Here is a 17,985-nt window from a genome sequence, read left to right on the forward strand (position 1 = left end):
CATTTATTGCCACATCTTTTCAGATGGCAAAAACCCTTAGGGGAGAGTATATATGAAGGATGCTGTTGCAAGGAAAAATCTGGGAACATTTTGCTACGTGGACAAGCCTCTTCTTGTAGTCTTCTGAGTAAGGCACATGCCAGTAAAGAGGGATGCCGTAGTGACAGCTTACCGTTAAAGGAACTTGGTAGCGTGACGTGTAGTGTGGTGGAAATGACAAATGTTCTGCTGATGCTTCTTGCTGTAGACATACTGGTATCAGTGGAGCTGTGAGTATTTGTATTAGCTAAAGGTCTGCACTATAATTTGTGGAGTGGTTGGTTTCTTGCAGAGTTTCAGGTGTTCTGTTTCTCAGCAGCACACAGGTTCCTATTTTATCTCCTACTTGCCTGGGGGGATATTACTGCAGGGGCTGTAGCACTGGCATGAAACAAGTGTTTCATTGCCTGTTTTTGTGAGCAAAAAGAAAATCTGCTTTTAAAAAGTTCACTGCTTTTTAATGAAAAAGTGCATTCCTAATTGGCTAAGAAATAAGTAGTTTGAGGGTAGAGAAAAATAATTCCTTTTTTAAGCAGAGATGTAAATTTACTCATGTTGACCAAAGCTCTGTATATGCAGGCATTTAATCTCTCACAGTTTTCCTCCTGTGAGAAGTCTTTTTGAAGCTGATTGAATTAATCCTATGAGTAAAGTTGGTACCGCAGCTGATCCTAGGTTGCTTTTTCTCTCTGATTGAACATTTAGACCCCAAATATTAGAATATAAAATCCTTCAGAACACAGGATCTACTAATCTTAAAAAAAAAAAAAAAAAGTACTGCCTACAGTGGGAATTTGTAAAGTAGATATTCTTCCTCCTCATTGGAATAATAATAAATAAATAAACTACAAGTAGTTTGAATCTTCTTGCACCTTCCAAGAGTTTTACTGCCACATTTTCCTGTTTTCTAAAGTACTTTTCTGCTGTGTTGTGGTTGTACAAAAATAATGGGAGGCCTTGATTGTGCAATAAGCTCCAATCAGTTGGACCGTGGGCCACCCACAACTCTGCTAAAGCCATTGCATTTGGGAACAAAATTCTTGGCAGAATTGGAGCCTAAACATACCAAACACCCAGGAGGATCAAACTATTATTTTACATAATTAGGTTATAAAATCTCCACTGTACTTCATTCCTGTCTCATTGACTGTTTGTAACAGCAGCAGGTGAAACATTTCCAGATTGAATCTTTTTTTTAAGTTGAAAATGTAGCTGTAAGGTTAGTGACATAGAACCGGGCCCACCACGTGGGCAAGGCTGAGAGTAAGAAAAACTTTCCCTATGCAGTCAGAATGCCTAAGGAAAGCCTGTTTTGAAGCCTTTTGTGTCTCATTTTCTCCTCTTTATTGTACCCTAGAGCTAAATAAATGTAGTAGGTTATGCCCTCAGCTGGAGTAAAAAAATGTAGGTGTCAATTCCCAGGAAGTGATGACTTCAGTGCAAAAGCGCTGGGCTCCAGGAATGCATATCAGATAAAACTGTAAATATGTGTGTGCAGCCTCTATAAATGAATTGTAGTTCCCTCCACTGCCTAATGCTTTGGTGCTCATTGCTCCCAACTTCACAAGTTTTACGCACAGTAACCTGTTGGGTTGGAACTAGATGATCTTTAAGGTCCTTTCCAACCCAAACCATTCTATGATTCTGTATGCTTGAGTAAGTCAGCGTGTGCAGAAGTGGCCATCAGCTCGACATGTCATCCCGGCATGCTATGAAGCTCCCAGTTGTTTTGGGAAGAAAAAAATATTCCCCATAGTCTCTTTCTCAGTGTAAGCCTGAAAAAGAGGAAGGAGGAACAAGGGATGCTGTGCAAGAGCAAGCTCTTTGTTATCCTCTGCAGAAGATCTGGTGTTTCCTGCCCATCGCTGTGGTTTTGCAGCTTGCCAGAGTCAGGCAGGCGGAAGGGTGCACTGGAAGGATTAGTCTCTGTTGCCTGGGAGAAGTGGGGAGTGCTGGTGTCAGACAGCTCCATCCAGATAACAGTGGTTGGGTTAAATGCGTTCGTCTATCTGTGTTGAACACTGTGGAAAGAGTGCTGGTGAAATGACTGTTGACTTTGCAAGCTCCTCTTACCATTGAGTCCAGATCCTTAACTAGAAGTGTGAGGATTCCCTAAAGGTTTGTTTTCCACTTTTGTGTTCGCTTTGTCTTGTCTTTGTTTTCCCTTGGAAGTGGTCTTGAACAAGAGCCTGAGCTCTGAGATTTTCTAGTTTGAGAGTGGTTCCAACTCCTAACCTAGATCTGGATGCAAGTTTTCTTGATCGCTTCACCTCTGCAATAGCTAAGGCTATGTGTAGACAGTGCTTGGTCCCACACTTGGAGCCTGGTCACTTTGCTGATTTTACTTGTTAAATGCTTTTTGTATGTTGCTACTGTCAAGTTATACAAGTCTTTCCTCTGCCGGTTTTGGTTTTGCCTTTTTATAGTATTCTTTGTTTTGTTTTCTCCTTCAGTATTTGCAGTCCACTTGTGTCTCTACCTCTGCCTGATGCTGGTGTCCTCATTAGTAGTTTCTGTCATCCAGTTTATGTAAGGCTCCAGTCGGCTGCACAATCTACCTACATATAGTATTTTCTAATTATTTGTAGTGGTCTTACAATCTGTAGTTACTGGAATCCCAAAAGTAGGAGAATAACAGTTCCCAACAGTTCCCATTTAGGGTTTTGGTGTTTGCTCTTACTTTAGAATTCAATGCATTGTTGGTTCAAGTCATGTAATGGTCAGACCAGGGACTAAATCAGGTTGCACTTTTGCCCGTTTGGGAGAAGGACTTCATCTCCCTAAGATATTTTGGATTTTAGCAATTTAAATAACAGTATCTTAGTTTGCATAGCTTTTATATACTCAGTCTGCATCTGTTGTTTGTTTTTGTTTTTTTTTTGAGGAAGTAATGGATGTGTGACTTGCAATATTATTGTTGCTATTGCTTAGTGTATATGCTCAAGCAAGGCCTGTAGCGATAGGACAAGGGGTAATGGTTTTAAACTAAAAAAGAGTAGATTTAGACTAGATGTAAGGAAGAAGTTTTTTACAGTGAGGATGGTGAAACACTGGCACAGGTTGCCCAGAGGGATGGTAGATGCCCTATTCCTGGAAACATTCAAGGTCAGGTTGGACGGGGCTCTGAGCAACCTGATTTAGTTGAAGATGTTCCTGCTCATAGCAGGGGGCGGTTGGACTAGATGACCTTTAAAGGTCCCTTCCAACCCAGACTATTCTGTGCTTTTATGATTCTATGATTTATTGTCTAGAGATCTACTGGAGGAGCGATCGATTCTCAATAATATATAATAAATAATATATAATATGTATATAAAAGAGCATTATTCTATTTAATTCAGAGAAATCAGTCCAAATTTATGCCACCAAAACATCAGTATCTGACCTTGAGATTAAACATGATTTTGGTAACCATGCTACATTTTCACTTCCAGTATTTGTCCCATTATTAGTGAACTTGAACCAGTTTCAGGAGGTGAAATTCATTCTGTAGTGTGGATTTTGAATACTTACCTGAAAAGGTCTTGGGGAGTGAAATTTGTTGAATGATGCTTTCATTTGCAAGAAGTATGTGTTTTTTTAGCTAGTGAAGAACTTCACCTCTTTTTTTTTTAAATAAAAAAACAACCCTGCAAACAACCATGGATTTATAGACTGTGCTGTAGTTTTCACTGGTTGTGTAAAACATTTTGAATCGTAAGTAAAAATTGCCCATTGGCAGCGATGAGGTAGAGTTGGAAAAGCCAAAGGGCATCTCTACCCACTCAAATATTTCAAACTTAGGTCACCTTGTTAAGGCATGCATATTTACGTCACTGCAAATGCTTTTATATTTTTTGATACCGAGCCTTTTGACCTTTGGGAGTGTTGAACTATTCCTTCATTGGCTACGAACCTGGCTTCACACTGAGGATTTCTGGCAGCTCTACTTAATATGAACAAAAATGGGTGATCGCTGGGAGTGATTATTGCAACATTTATGCCGTTGCTGCAAAGAGCCTGTGCGTGTGTCTGCACGTCTGTGTGTTATGCTTTTCACTCTGTTTTAATATCGCTGAAAGAGCTAAGATGTTATTTGAATTGCTTCGAGGGCAGCTGAGGAACAGGACAAGAAGGGAAACTAGAGTATGGAAAAAACCCACCCCTCCTGCTAAAATGTCAACCTGTCTTCTTACTCTGCGCTCAATGATTAATAGCGAAGGCAAATGTCCTACAGACATGAAAGATCTGACCAAGACCTGATTGAAATCAGGGAGGATTTTTCACAGTCTTTGGGTTGGACGCTGTTTCATAGGAAAGTGTGAACGTTTTGTAAGGTTTTGGTTCAGTATTTTCCATTTGCAGCAAGGTCTTCGTGTCTCTGCTTTCTGTGAAAGTAAACTAGTTAAAATGTAAAGTTGCAGCTTTGTGCAAAGAGTTTCGCTCACTCCGATGAGGCTAGGGGTGAAGTTAGCCAGGGTCAGAAAGTTCAGAAGAATACGGTGAGTGGAGCCTTACTGGTTTTAGGGCATACATGGATGATTTGCTTAGTTTTGGCTGGGTGATCTGAAACACTGGTAGAAACTAATGATTCTGTTTGTAACTTTTGTTTATTGCAGGCTGCAAACAGTTACCTGAGGGATCAGTGGTTCCATTCTTTGCAGTGGAAGGTAAGTTCTGCACTTAACTGTCTTCCTTGTCTGCCTCTAAGAATACTTTCTAACATTCCCTATTCCTTCATTGTCAGAGCCCTGAATGGATAGTCTTACAGAAACCCTAAATCAGAACATTTATGCAGTTTCAACTTGTTCATATCGTGAATGCCATGGACAATTTAACTTGTTACATAGCCCAGCTTTATCAAGGTGTGATTGGCTTCAAAAAGTAGACAGCCAGTAAATCCGCGTTTAAGCGGTACAGAGGTGGGATGGTTTTGGTTTTGTACTATGAAGTGTAATATGTGTAATATGTTACAGAATGACTGCAGTCAGATCTGGGCTCTTGGGATACTTGGATTTTTTGTTTGTTTCTTTCTTTTTCTGAGAAACTAGGGAGAAAGGGTGTCTTTTAGAGTTGTATATTAGTAGTAGCTAATTAGTAGCTTCAATCTGTTATGCATCAGTCTGTGTCTATGCTTTAGGATGATTTGGATTTAAAGGCAGTTTCCATTTCAGAGGTCTTGAGCCCTTTCTCGTTTTCAGTGGGAACAATGGACTGATTGCCCTGAGTAGGGGAAGTGGGTCACAGTGACAGCATTGTCTCTCAAAAGCAGCACATTCCTCATTGAAAACTGTAGCTGCTGACCTTTGGATGGAATCTGTATGGACCTTTGATGAAGCTGGAAATAAGTTTTGGCCAGATGCTGAATATGGTTGTCCTCTCCTGTCGTGTGGGGGGAAACACAAGCAGTAGCTCTTCAGCTCAGGACTTGTCTTTGACAGAGTTTCAGTGAAGTCAGCCAGGTTGGTTGTGTGGCTTATCAAGATTTCAGACTGCTGACAGCAACCACATGTGAAAATACAAGGAGGTCCTTCCCACCAAACTGGTTTTGTTGTAGGTGTGTTTGATAGTTGCAAAATAGCTGTGTGGCAAAACTATGGTATTGGTGTGCTTTGTGTAGCAACCAGCGTCTGGCAGAATCATATTCTGAGCAGATCCAGGTTCTTATCAGTAAGAGCCAAGTGTCAAGATCTCCTTTTCCAGACCACTGGTGTATTCTCCAGCCTGTTACCCTGATTGCCTAAATGAGCGTGGGACAGCAGTGCTGATAGCAGAAGGCTGGGCTGTGGTGTGGCACTTTATTTTGGCCTCTTGACAGTATCATTAACACAATGCCTAGCCAGTCTTGCTTCCTTTGCAACTCCTGAGGATAACAAAAAGCTTAAAGCATGCAGAGGCAGTATCTCCATGTGGCCGTTATTTTCCCTTCTGCTTTGGCAGGCAGGTGTGATCAGAGAAAGCATGGACCGAAACGATGGTGGAATTTGATTTCGTACCTTGCCCCTAGTCAGTATGGCTGTGGTACCAGTGTGCTGGTGGCATGTGCCCACTTTGCTCCTGCAGGGAGAGTCGGGGTTGGAGGTGCAACTCTGGGGAAAAAAAGTAAGGAGCGTTAAAGATGCAACCTGGCCCCACCACCACCCACCCCATCAATTAAATTATGGAAGAAAAAAAAAAAGCCTAGACAGAATAACCTGGCTTGCTCACATGCCTTGCAGTCACGGAGAGGGAGCTTTGCTCTGTGGGAGTTATTTTTAAAGGAGTATTTCTTAAACTTTCCAATGCTTCTGACCAAGCCTCTCATTTTGGGAAACTCTGAGTAATTTAACTTGTTGCAAAGTAGAATTTATTTTTGCTTCCTTGCTTCCCTCCCCACCTCCATTAAGTTCGTTTCTGAAAAACAAGTGATACATTATCTAGATTTGAAAGACCTTCCCGTTACCAAGAATAGCAAGTAGCTTTTTCCCATAAGAACAGTGACAGGGTTTAGTCACTGCCCAGGTACTTCACACTAACAAATTCCTTTTTGCTAAAATGTAGATAGTTTTGATGGGTTTTGTTGCTAAATAGTTCAGAGGAGGAGAACCCGGTAACTTTCTGCTCTTCACTTCGGTTGATATTTGGTAGGTTTAAGTGAGATCACAACAGAACTAAGAGGCGAGACAAGCAGTGTATCTAGAAGAAGAGTGGAGGAGTGCAGGTACATGGTCTACCTTAGTGAAGTTTATCACTTTACTAGCACCACCGCCTATGACTCTAAGAGCCAGGTGCCAAGGTTCATCTCACTCCATAATTTGTACGGTGTGATGATTAAGCAGGTAGTGAGGGAACCCACAAAAAAACAGGAAGCTTATTCTTCTGGAATGGGTCGTTTACACAAAGCACCAGCTGGCAGAGAGATCACCGCAGCTGTATTATAATTGGGTGGTTGTGCTGATGAATGATATATTTGTCCAGTGGTCTTACAAATAATAGGTCAAAACATTTCTGTGGGCATGTAGAACACAGATGCAAACCGGTGCAGATAGCCGAAGCAGTTATTTGGGGGAAAATGTTCAACAGAGATGAGGTTGCTATTGCTTGCTATTGTTCATACTCATGTAGTGGAAGCATTTATGGGGTCCAGCTGAACCCAGAGCCCACACTAGGTGTAGGTGGAGCAGGAGACCTTCACCTCCCCTGCCCTCCCCTTCCCTGGAGGAACTGATTTTACAGATGGCAAACTGATATTCTGAGAGTTTCCAGCAGTGGGGATTGCCTGCCTAGATCTTAAAACACGAATAATTAAGTTACAGTTGTGGAAGCAGATTCATATTCTGTCAGTATCCTTCTGGCCCCTTTTCCTGGGCTTCAAGCCTTGAGAGTCAGATGCTGCATGTAATCCGAGCTACCTGGAGAATGGATAGGCTCAGCGAATAGCTGTGTTGTTAAATATTTGGGGAAGCTCTTTAGGTTCCGGCACATACTGGTTATCCTTCGGTCTTGTATGAAGGTGCTAAGGTCTGTGAGAGAGCTTTTATTTTGGGGAGCTTTAAGGATTAACACACTGTGGAAATGCGATTTGCCAGCTAGCACCTTGGAAATAATTTTGTTCTAGAGACAAACATTGAAATAAAAATCAAGAATAATTTATTTCTTCAGCCCAGAGAATAATAAAAGAGATGCTACAGATAAACAGAAATAAAAGAAAGCCAAACACATAATTATCCATGTTTTAGATCCAGCTCCAAGAGGTTTTATGTGTCATCCAACTGAGTGGCTGTCAAGACGCTTACGCAGCTTTTTAGATGCGTCTTTCTCCTTGGATAGTGTGCTCATTGAAGAGAGCATGGATGTGGGCACAGACTGTTCCTTATGTAGTCATTTTCTCTTTGGGTTTTCCATTTCAAACCCTCCCACTAAGGGTTACTCATAATTCCTCATTTAATCTGGATATCAGTGTGTATCACAACTTCTAAAGGATTATTGGCCACCTCAGCCTATTTTTAGAAATCCTGATTTCCTTCGGGTTATAGCTAAGCCAAACTATCTTTGTGCAGAGAATAAACAGAACGTGTTAACAATCGTCCAGATCCTCAAACAGAAAGAAATCATTACTCCTTTGTGTAAGGAACGTTCCTTTCAACCAAGGAGGTTGGATTGAAACCATGATACGTAATCTTTGGTATTTGGAAGCTGATAAGTCATAACAGAGTATCAATAAAGATAACAACACTCTCTGTGAATATACAAGAAAGAATAACACATGCAGTTCATTGCCCTTTCTGGATCTAGGCTAGATATGGTCGCAGCCAGCCACTTCTGTAGGGGATGAATAGAGCTAAGCGTGGCTTTGAGGGGAACTGTGACTAGTAATTCTGAGACACACACAAATAAGCAAATATGTACCCTTGGCATTTTCCCAGACAGCATGCATCTACTTTGTTGCTTGTTTATATCTTGCTGTCTTTAGGCTAAGAGCTTTCTGTGTGTTTCTGTAGTGCTGAGCACATACAGGTATGATCTTCTGTAGAAAACGTTGAGCCCTACTACGCCACATGATTGAAGTATTAGTCATTAAAAGACCTGCTTGACTATTTAGTACCGTGTTGTACTTGAGTTAAAAAAAGACATCAGTGAGGTCTTCTGTGGAGGTGTTTAGGTCTTCTCTTGTGATACTGAGTATGGATATGGATTTACGTTTGTTGGGGGAATACACCTAAAGGTTACACAGGGCATGCTGCGTTTTTTTAGCGTTCTTGATAGTAAACTCTGAACACCGCCCTCATTGTAGGATGTGGGTTGCTCGTGTTTTCTAGTTAGCTGAGTGATGCAGCAGTGAAACATGTTAGTTGAGGGCCTTTGGGGGAATGTCCTGAATTGACACAATGTGGAAAGAACAGCTAGGTCTGCAGTGAAGCGTGACTCAAGCCGAGCTTTGTGTGCCTCTGACCTGGATCTTCTAGAAAAGCTTGCCTATACCTTGTCTTTCCTACTGATGCTGTTGACCAGTCCTTGGCTATCTCCTAATGAGTAGCACTGCCTGGTTATGGATTTTATCCATCTGTTAGCAGGGACAGTGCCAATGTGTTTAAGTGTATAATTGTTAAGGTTGGAAGGGACCTTTGAACATCATCCGGTCCTCTCCCCACCCACAACGTCCTTTTCCTCACTCAATGCAGGGTGTACTTTGCAGTTGTACGAGGTTGCTAAGAGCCTGTACAGCCAAGCTGTGAAGACCCAAACTAGGCCCAGAACTCACGTGTGGTCTCACAAGTGCTGAGCGGAGCAGAGCAGTCATCTCTTTCATCTTGCTGTCTGTGCTCGTGCTTGTGCAGCCCACCACGCGTATGCACGCCTGACTTGCAGTCAACAATCACATTACCTTTGTTTGAAAAGTCATTTTCTACATAGACACCATGTTTTGATTCCCATGAACTGGGAAACGATGCTGTCATTTGGGATTTGCAAATGTTTTGCGTTGAATGCTAAACCAAGTAATGTTGGCCTTCGTTCAAAGCTTTAATTTTGGATTAATACTTCCCTGGTTCTCACAGGGATTGTTGTGTCTGTATCTTCAAGGAAGAAGATACTTCCATGCACAAGCAGTCTTATTAATTGCAAAGGGACTGATTGTCGCACTTGACCTGAATGACAGGAGGCTCTCTGGTCTTTACTGTGTCCAGGTTATGAATTCCTTGTCCCTTAGTACCAAATATTTTTTATACAATAGCTGTGGGTGAGTATCAGTTTTTGTATCTAACAATGAAAGTTCAGAGGGAGTTATTTTTCTGGGCTTTATAACTGCAAAAAATTAAGTTGAGAGAAACTGTTCTCGAGAGTGTGGTAAAGCCTTCCTTGTGTAAAGCACCTTTACGGTGTTGTCACCATGGTAATGATTAAAAATAGTGCTGATACAGGAGTGGGGTTTATATAGAATTTAAATGATGACATTAAAGAAATTTATAGTCTTAAATGTTAGTAAAATCATGCCTTAAAACTATGAGATCAGGAAAAAAAATCACTCTAGTTATGGTTAAAAAGGCCCATGTCTGTCATTTGTATGTAATCACCTAGTTTGTGATCTGAGAGAGGAAGCTTTGATACCCCGTGGCAATTCAGTAGCCCTGTACTGTGCTGCATAGTAAGAGTATTATTTGAAGAGCTCAGCAGTTCTTTGGAGTGGTAATTCCTGGACTTCAGACCCTCTCTTTGGTGGTTACATGGCACATGCAACTGTAATTGTCTTGGCTATTTCTTTGCTTTCTTTAGCTGAAAACCCAAGGTACATTCACAGAGCACAGAAGTTCACGTTTTCTGTTATTTTGAGGTGAAACCAGTAATAACTGTGATACAATTAGGCCAATGTGGTTTTTTTGTTGTTGTTTTTTTTCTTCTTTATTTTTTCCTTTTGTGTCTGTGTAAGAGTCAATAATATCTTGATGGGAACCTAAGCTGTGGAATTAAGTTTGGCCTTTCAAAGCCTCAGGGCTTTGAAAGCCTTGTTGACTTTGACAGCACACAAGTTTTGGAGGAGCAAGTTTCTTGCTTTGATGGATAAAAGGCAGGCCATAAGTACAAGTATTCTCCCGTACCACTTTTTCCCACTTTTTTTTTGTGGAGGATTTCTTTTTTCTTTTCTCTTTTTTTTTGGCTTAAGACATCTTTGTGAGCACGTGAATTCCATTGGTTCCCTCATTTTCCTGCGTGAGTTTGATCAGTCTTAGGCCATCTGTTATCAGAAGTCACTTGAAAAACCTTGACCTTGTTTTCTGTTTCTGAGATAGATCTCAGTTTGCTAGAGGTAACTGTGCTGTTGCAGCAAAAAGGCATTGATCTCAATTTGGGAAGTGGAAATGAATAGATGAAAAACAGACAAGATGTTGACAGAACTGGATCTAGACAGAAAGTTTTTTCTTTTATTTTTTAATGAATCACTGGTGATGTTTTAAGAACAGGAACAGGTAGAGTGGTTAGGGTTTTTTTTTTTAAACTTTCACTGCCGTTGGATTAGGGAAATACCTTGCTCTTTCTGGGGGCGTTGGAGCAGGTTTCTCCCATAAGGTACGTCTGCAGCAGCTGATGACTGTCTGTGCTGGTTTAACACGAATCGGTTTAATGTCAGTGCAGCACTTTGTCATTTTGTCCAACGGAAAGAGGCTCTCGGCAGCATGCTGAGATGCCAGCCTGGATCTGAGCCGCTGCTCTGAGCTGCTCAGCCCTCATCCCGCCGTACACACGCATGGTTTGTATACCCGTAGCTGCCTCCTGCATTGCCAAAACAGGCTTTTTTGGAGGAGACAGAACTCCAGCCAGTTAATGGCCTACTGGTGAAATCCGAGTAGAAACTAGATAGTTATTTTCTATCTTACTTTAGCTAAGTCATGACCAGCTCTAAATTTTCCCCTCTAGGCTTGGATGCTATCCTATTCAAACTAATATTAGATTTGAAGATAGAGGGGTGTCAAAAACAGCTGAATAAACAGGTCAGCTTGTTATTGTGTACTTGCGTCTCGGCTCTGGAGAGAATACAATTGCTGGAGTATGTTGCTTCTCAGGAATGCTGAACTTCTGGCCAAGAGGGATCCTTGGTTCTTGTCCTGGTGAATTGTTCCTCTGTGTTATTCCAGGGCTGACCTTATGACTAAGTCTTTGCAATTCAGAACTTCCAGGTCATGGTGACCACTGGTTTCACCAAATTACAACTTCTCCTCCATAGCTGTCATAACATAGAGCTGCACCAAAATTAGCTTCTCGTTCTGATTCTTGGCTGCAGAAAAATCTGGTTTTAGGAGATCTCTTATGAAGACAGGACGAGACTGGTAGTCTTTCCCAGGAGTGTAATTATCCTCCTCGCACAAAGCTTTGGGTGTGAAAGCCTAACTGGGAGTTGACACATGCTAAGTGCCTTGTTAAGCTGCTGTCTTGGGGCTCAGTTCTGCATTATGGATGTTAAGAGGACTCTCGGTGTCAGACCTATGTAAGTCTGAAGGAGCAAAGGGGATCTAGGTTGTGTTTTAAGTATCTCTTTGCTTTCTTGTACAGTTTTATCCGTAAGTTTATTTCTTCCAATATAGTTAGTGTGTTGAGTTCATCATAATATATATAATATATTAGAGGATTATGAAACTGCTGCTAATATCCACAAAAAAAACCCTGAAACAGCGTGTTGCAAGTGTCACAGCCTGTATCATCTGCCCCAGGTCTTGCTCCAAGTCACGCATTCAGCTTCTCTGTCGCACCTCCTTGTCTCTTTTTCACAGAATAGTGATTGTTTCAAAATTAGAAAAAAAGTATCAGAAAACAATGTTAGTAAAAGTATGCCCTTTATTCCCCTGTCTTCATTCAGAAGCCATTGCATCACAACTATTTACCATAGCCTGGTCTCTGATGCTCTTTGCTGTAATATTTAAGATGGGAATACTGGATTAGGCTGTGTCACCAGAGGCAAGATCCATCAAGGACAATGGGGTTGTTGTAAGTGACTTTTTTGCATCAGCCCCCTCTGAACGCGAGAGGGGCAGTGGTTTCGGTAGCACCCCAGTGGTCTCTGATGGTCTGCGAGGAAGCCAGCCTTGGGATCAGAAAACTGAGCGCTGCGAAACTTGATTCAGTCTTGCACACACAGAGCATTTGTACAAAGGAGAGAGAAAACAAGCAAATTGCAGAGATTCAGTGGCATTTTGGTAGGCTAAGGAGTTGCAGGAGGTTTGGGGTTTGGTGCTGATGTGGCCCAATAAGATGTGGGATAAAAACATGCAGCAGAGTGATGGGACTGTTTCAGATGCAAATGCTGCTCTGAAATCTGGTATCTCCCTGTGAGAAACTGGGAAATTCAGAGCTCCAAAGCCCAGTAATCCGAAGGCAGAAATACCCTGCTTTTCCGAAGTCCTTTTAAGATGCTTGCGAGCATCACATCAGTATCCAGTATCTGTGCTTTCCCTAAGGCTCTGCAGCAGCTTTCCAACACAAACATGTTCCTCGAGCCGTGCACATCTCTCTTGCTGACGACATTGATGATGCAGGTGCACAAGAGAGAGAAGCCAATTTCAAAGCCATTTATGGTGTTGAAGTGCCAGAAACTCAGCAAAATAGAGCATTTGCCAAGGAGGAGAAAGTGAAACAGGTGGGTAAAAGTGCATTTGGAAGGTTTTGCTGACTAGCGAGAGGGGAGGAGGGCAGGAGAAGCCGAGGGTGCCCACTGCTAGCAGTGGAGAGTAGCAAGGGAAAGGGATGACGTGTCTTTTTAATCCGATTTGCATATCTGGGAAGAAGTAATTGCTTTGTGTGCTACTCAGTGCTACCTAAGCTTACTGGCGTTTCCCAGAAAATAGAAGGGGAGTGGATTCTCTTTCAGAGATTATCTTTTGTTAAGAGTTACTACAGTGTGTAGCGATAGTAGCTACTTAATCCCAATTTGAGGTGGTTTCTCAGGTGGCAAGCTCTTCTGATCAGAGTTCTTACGTGCCTGAAATTACTGGCATATGTTTTGCAGCCTTGCAGATGAGGCAGCATCCTGTTTTCCTGGTGATGACCAGTGCTCTCATGCCTGAGTGGGATCAGAAGGGTGCAGTGTCAGAGTGGGGGGGTTTCTGCACAGCAGGTATGCTGCCTGGCTATTTTCCATGGTGGCCTTGCACACAGCTTTTTCTTTGGCAGTCCTGGTCAAAGTGCAATGACGATAAGATTGTGCTTGTTTCGTTTTTTGTTTTTTTGTGTTTTTTTTTTTCCTGCACACTCTCTCTTCTCTGCAGTGGCAAAGTCATTTATTCCCACCACAGGCTGAGAGCTGGTGGATGTCAAGGACTAGGCTCCACAGAGACAGCCATCATGTGTGGAATATAAAGTGCATGAATGTAAAGGTATTTGGAACCTGGATCAGTTCAGCCTGATGCCAGAGACGTTCTGTCGTGCAGTCAGTAATGGTAGGTCGCTGCAGAGAGAAGCACACAGCAAGGACCGCACCTAGGTGGCAGTTAATGTCACAGTGCCTTGTGTCTTCTGCTTTCTGTTGGATGCACGCTAAACTCCACAGTCGTACAGTGCCTGCTCTAGTTTATTTATTTAATACTATTTTTTCCCTCCATGCACTGCAATGCAGTTAGTCCGCTGAAGGTTTTGGAAGATGTGGAGTGTATATGGTACACATACTCCTGCTTTTCATCTAGTATACTGCTTTTTTTTTTTTTTTTTTATTTAAATGGAACATGATTTTGCTGACTCCAGCTCATACCGCATAATCTCAAATACAAGAGCATGTCAGACTCGCCCCTCTCTGGAAACTGTGGGTTGTGCCAGAACACTGAGATCCCAACGTCCAGACAGTGTCCGTGTTGAGCATTTGCTGCTCTGGAGAAAAGGGCCAAAAATGCTGCAGCAGGCAGCAGCGAGGTCCTGCAAGAGGAGGATGTAGTTGTGCCTAAACATGTTTGAAACCTTCCCTCTGATGATGAGTCAGAGGCTGTTAAAGTGCTGTACATCAAGCAGGGTGTCTGGCTCCTGCCTTAATTCCATGAGTCCAGCAACCTCAATGTGAAGGTTTTTCTTACTCATTCTGCATAAGATTTTAAAGCAACTCAGGAGGGCTTTTAAACCCCAGCAGCCTGCAGTTAGGGTAGATCTTTCCTGTACATGTGGAACAACTGTGTTGTTCAGCCGTATTGAAGAAGCTGTTGATGTTTTTCCTTCTGCCCAAGATCAGAAGAGAGAGATGTCGTGTGACTTTTGCTTAAAAAAAAAAAAAAAACAACAAACCACAACGCTCAAACACCCATGGACAACAAATTTTAAAATATATCTTCTTTTGGGGAGATGTTACATGGGATTTGCAACCCAAGATCGCAACTGTGTCTCTACCAACACTTTTTGCAAGTAAGGAGTGGCTTGTGCTTCTGCTGGAAACCTATCTGCAGTCATAGTGAAATTCCGCATAGCCAAAGCAACGTTAAAAACAAACCCCGGCTTGGCTCCGATACGAAAAATACGGAACAGCAGTTGCTGTGTGCAGGATGAAAGCTGATGTTTTGCCAACCTGAAGTGTAAAGCTGGTGCTGGAACTGGGGCCTGAAGAATGGGAGTGTTTGCCAAAAGGAAATGGAAGCAGGGATGGAGGGTTTCAGGGAATGCATTGAAGTCGGTCGTGCCAAAAAACGTCTCCCCTGTGGACAGGTCTGATTACGATAGTAACCGCATTCGCCCATGCAAAGCGCAGCTGGAGCCACAGTTGGCCTTTTGCGTTCTTGTAGCTGGGGCAACGGCATCTCGAATGCGCGGCGTGAGGAGAGCTGGGCTTGGATCCGCCAGCTGCGTTCCTGCCTCGTAGTGACCACGGGCTGTATGCAGGGGTTTGGGAGAAAGGCAAGACACCAGCAAAAACAGCCCAGATTCTCTGCTCGGTAGTGGAAAGGTTAACCAAAGATGACCTCTTCCTGCCCTGCTTAGGGGGCTGGAAGGAAGCCACAATTTTTGAGTTGCTTTCAGTTTTTGAAGGTACATGCACTGGATTTGCATACAGGTTTGTCTTCAGTGGAGCCCATAAATTTAAGACCTGCTTGCCCAGTGTTTTTAGTTTTCTTTTTTCCCTTGGATAGAATATCCTTCTTTTTTCATCCTCTCATCTCCCCTTGTTGCTGAAGGGTATCTTCGCAGTAGTCTTGACCTCATCGGAGAGCAGAAGCCCAGAAGGATGGTCAGTCAGGTGACAGCTGTGTGCAAAGGAAGTGGAGATATATCTATCTATATATATATAGATATATAATACTCTTCGGGAGCAAGTTCTTCAGTGCATTAATGTTGCAGCTGCCCAGTGTCATGCTGGGAGGTGTGTGAGGAGGCTGCTGTGTGAGCCCCCTGGTCCCGCTTCCACTTGGCACTTCTCTTGGTCCCAGCAGAAATGCATCTTGTCCGTGTTTCGTCCTTTTAAAATCTTGTTTATTTCAGCATTCTTTTACTTTGCAGTGGTACTGTCCCAGTGGTAGCTGAGCAAAGGACAAACTCTGCGCCTGTGGGAAGTTCCAGTTTGTGTATCAGTAACAACTGAACCCACGTCAGCACTTGCTGAACCTGATGAACTCTGCCAGCTTTGAAACAGTGCTGATCTGAGCGTTCGGGGGTTCATGCCTGGATTAGCTGGGGTCTGGAGCAAGGTGATAGACACGGGCGGGCAAAAAAAACAGGTGAATGCATGTAGACTGAAAAAAAGGATAGGGGAAGATGTTGCGATGGGAAGCACAGCAAGAGGATGGCAACAGTCAGCTTGCTTGCTGTGGCCCCAGTGCACGCGGTGGTGCTTTTACTGAGGGCCACCACGATCTAGCGATTAGCATGAAGGCCTAAGAATCAGATGACCTCGGTTCTGCTCTGGTCTAGACTTGCCATATGACCTCAAGGAAATCACCTCAGTTTTCTTGCTCTATTTCTCTTTCTTGCCTTTAATCATCAAGACCGTGAGCTGCTCAGGGCAGAGACTGTCACTTGATGTGTTTATTTAAGGCATAGATTCATGGGTGCCAATCTCAGTGCAATAAATAATGGCGATTTTGTCAGGATCTTTTTTATATGAATGGGCAAAAAGGAAGTGTTATTTAGACCTTACCTGAGTGAGAATAAGGAAGTGTGTAGCTTATAACGTTTCCCTAAAAGTTCTCTGGCCTGTGGTGGCAAGGAGCTTGTGGGCAAGTGAGTCTCGACCGAGGTGATTGCATTCCGAGAAGCAACCGAAGCAGAGAAGCTGATGCGCTTCATGAACATTTAATACTGGTCAAGATGAAGAATGCAGAAAATACCTTAACCTGAGAACGTTTTATAGTGCAAAAGTTTACTGCTTCTGTTTTGCAGCTATTTTAGAGAGCTGCACGTTAGTTTTTCTGTGCAAAACCTTCAGAAGGTTGTAAAGAGTTTGGTGTTGCAGCATGAGCAGTCTGAAGTCTCCAGTTTGGAAAAGTTTCTATAGTCTTGTCTCGTCCCCAGCCCTTTGCCTGCAATGGGACTTTTTATAGACTCAGTCTTTGCAGATAAGTTGTGGGTTTTTTCTTCATATTGGTAAATGTTGCAGGTAGGACCTTAGTTCAGAGGCTTTCAGTAGATCCACTTGGTGATTTAAGCGCATTTCTGGCTATCAGAGAAACTTCTGTTAGCAACAAGTTATCTTTAGGTATTTTTCAGAATACTGTGAAGTAAGCGATGCCTGCTGGTGTTAAAAGCAGAATATGGATCTAGCTGAGTTCTGGGGATGTGATGCTGTCCTTGTTTTCATGAAGGTAGCAAGTTAATAGACAAAATGCCAGCAGGTGGTGCTCAAGAATACACGGTACAGCTCCTGGGCTTTGTAGGACAAGCCAAACCTGTGTGTTCAACATCACAAGCAACTCTTCCCGTTTCTTGTTATGCAGCATTTTAACAAAATGTTCTGCTGCAGTGGAGAGAACCATTCCGATGTCTGCTCTCAATGTTCTTTTTTCCCCTGTACCTTCGCGTCTAGCAAGAGCCACCTCCATTTCACGTAAGCGCCGTCAACATTAAACTGTAACACTAGCTTGGCTCAGCCATCCCCACAATGAGCTGGGGAGGACCTCTGTGCGGGAGGTTGACCTTTTCCCTTTCCCTGGAACTGCCCTCGTTGCTCAGCAAGAAATAAACAATTGCTGGCACATGCAGCCCTCAAAGTCGGCGTCCGTTCCTGCTGTAGCTCTAGCTTCTCCAACGAAGTAGCGATTAGTTGCGTGCTGTTGCGCGGGAAAGGGCTGAAGAGGAGAGAGCTAGAATTTAACAGGCTATTCTGAGTTAGGGTTGGCAATTAATTTTTTTTAATGGAATGAAGGTAGTGTTTGCTGACGGAAAGACAGGTTCCCAAGAGTACAGAACGTTTCCTGGCCACCAGTAGCAAAGCAGGGATGAAATTTGGTCATCAAGAAGGCTAGTTTCATCTTGCCCTTTTTGAATCAGGTGTGCTGGCTGCTTTGAGATGTTCCTGACATGAAAGGACTGAAA

The 17,985-nt window shown here is 42.9% G+C and overlaps 1 protein-coding gene across 2 annotated transcripts in view; it reads left to right on the forward strand.

Annotated features, from left to right (window-relative positions):
• Positions 1–17,985, forward strand: part of CMIP (c-Maf inducing protein) — a 132,821-nt gene that overhangs the window by 76,670 nt on the left and 38,166 nt on the right. For both annotated transcript variants that reach the window (XM_086620789.1, XM_086620788.1), the window contains exon 3: positions 4,638–4,688. In XM_086620789.1, coding sequence (XP_086476915.1) covers positions 4,638–4,688 — 51 coding nt within the window. The remainder of the gene's footprint in view (positions 1–4,637; positions 4,689–17,985) is intronic.

This window comes from Tauraco erythrolophus, chromosome 15, assembly GCF_009769465.1.
Source record: "Tauraco erythrolophus isolate bTauEry1 chromosome 15, bTauEry1.pri, whole genome shotgun sequence".
In the NCBI taxonomy this organism is placed as follows: Eukaryota; Metazoa; Chordata; class Aves; order Musophagiformes; family Musophagidae; genus Tauraco; species Tauraco erythrolophus.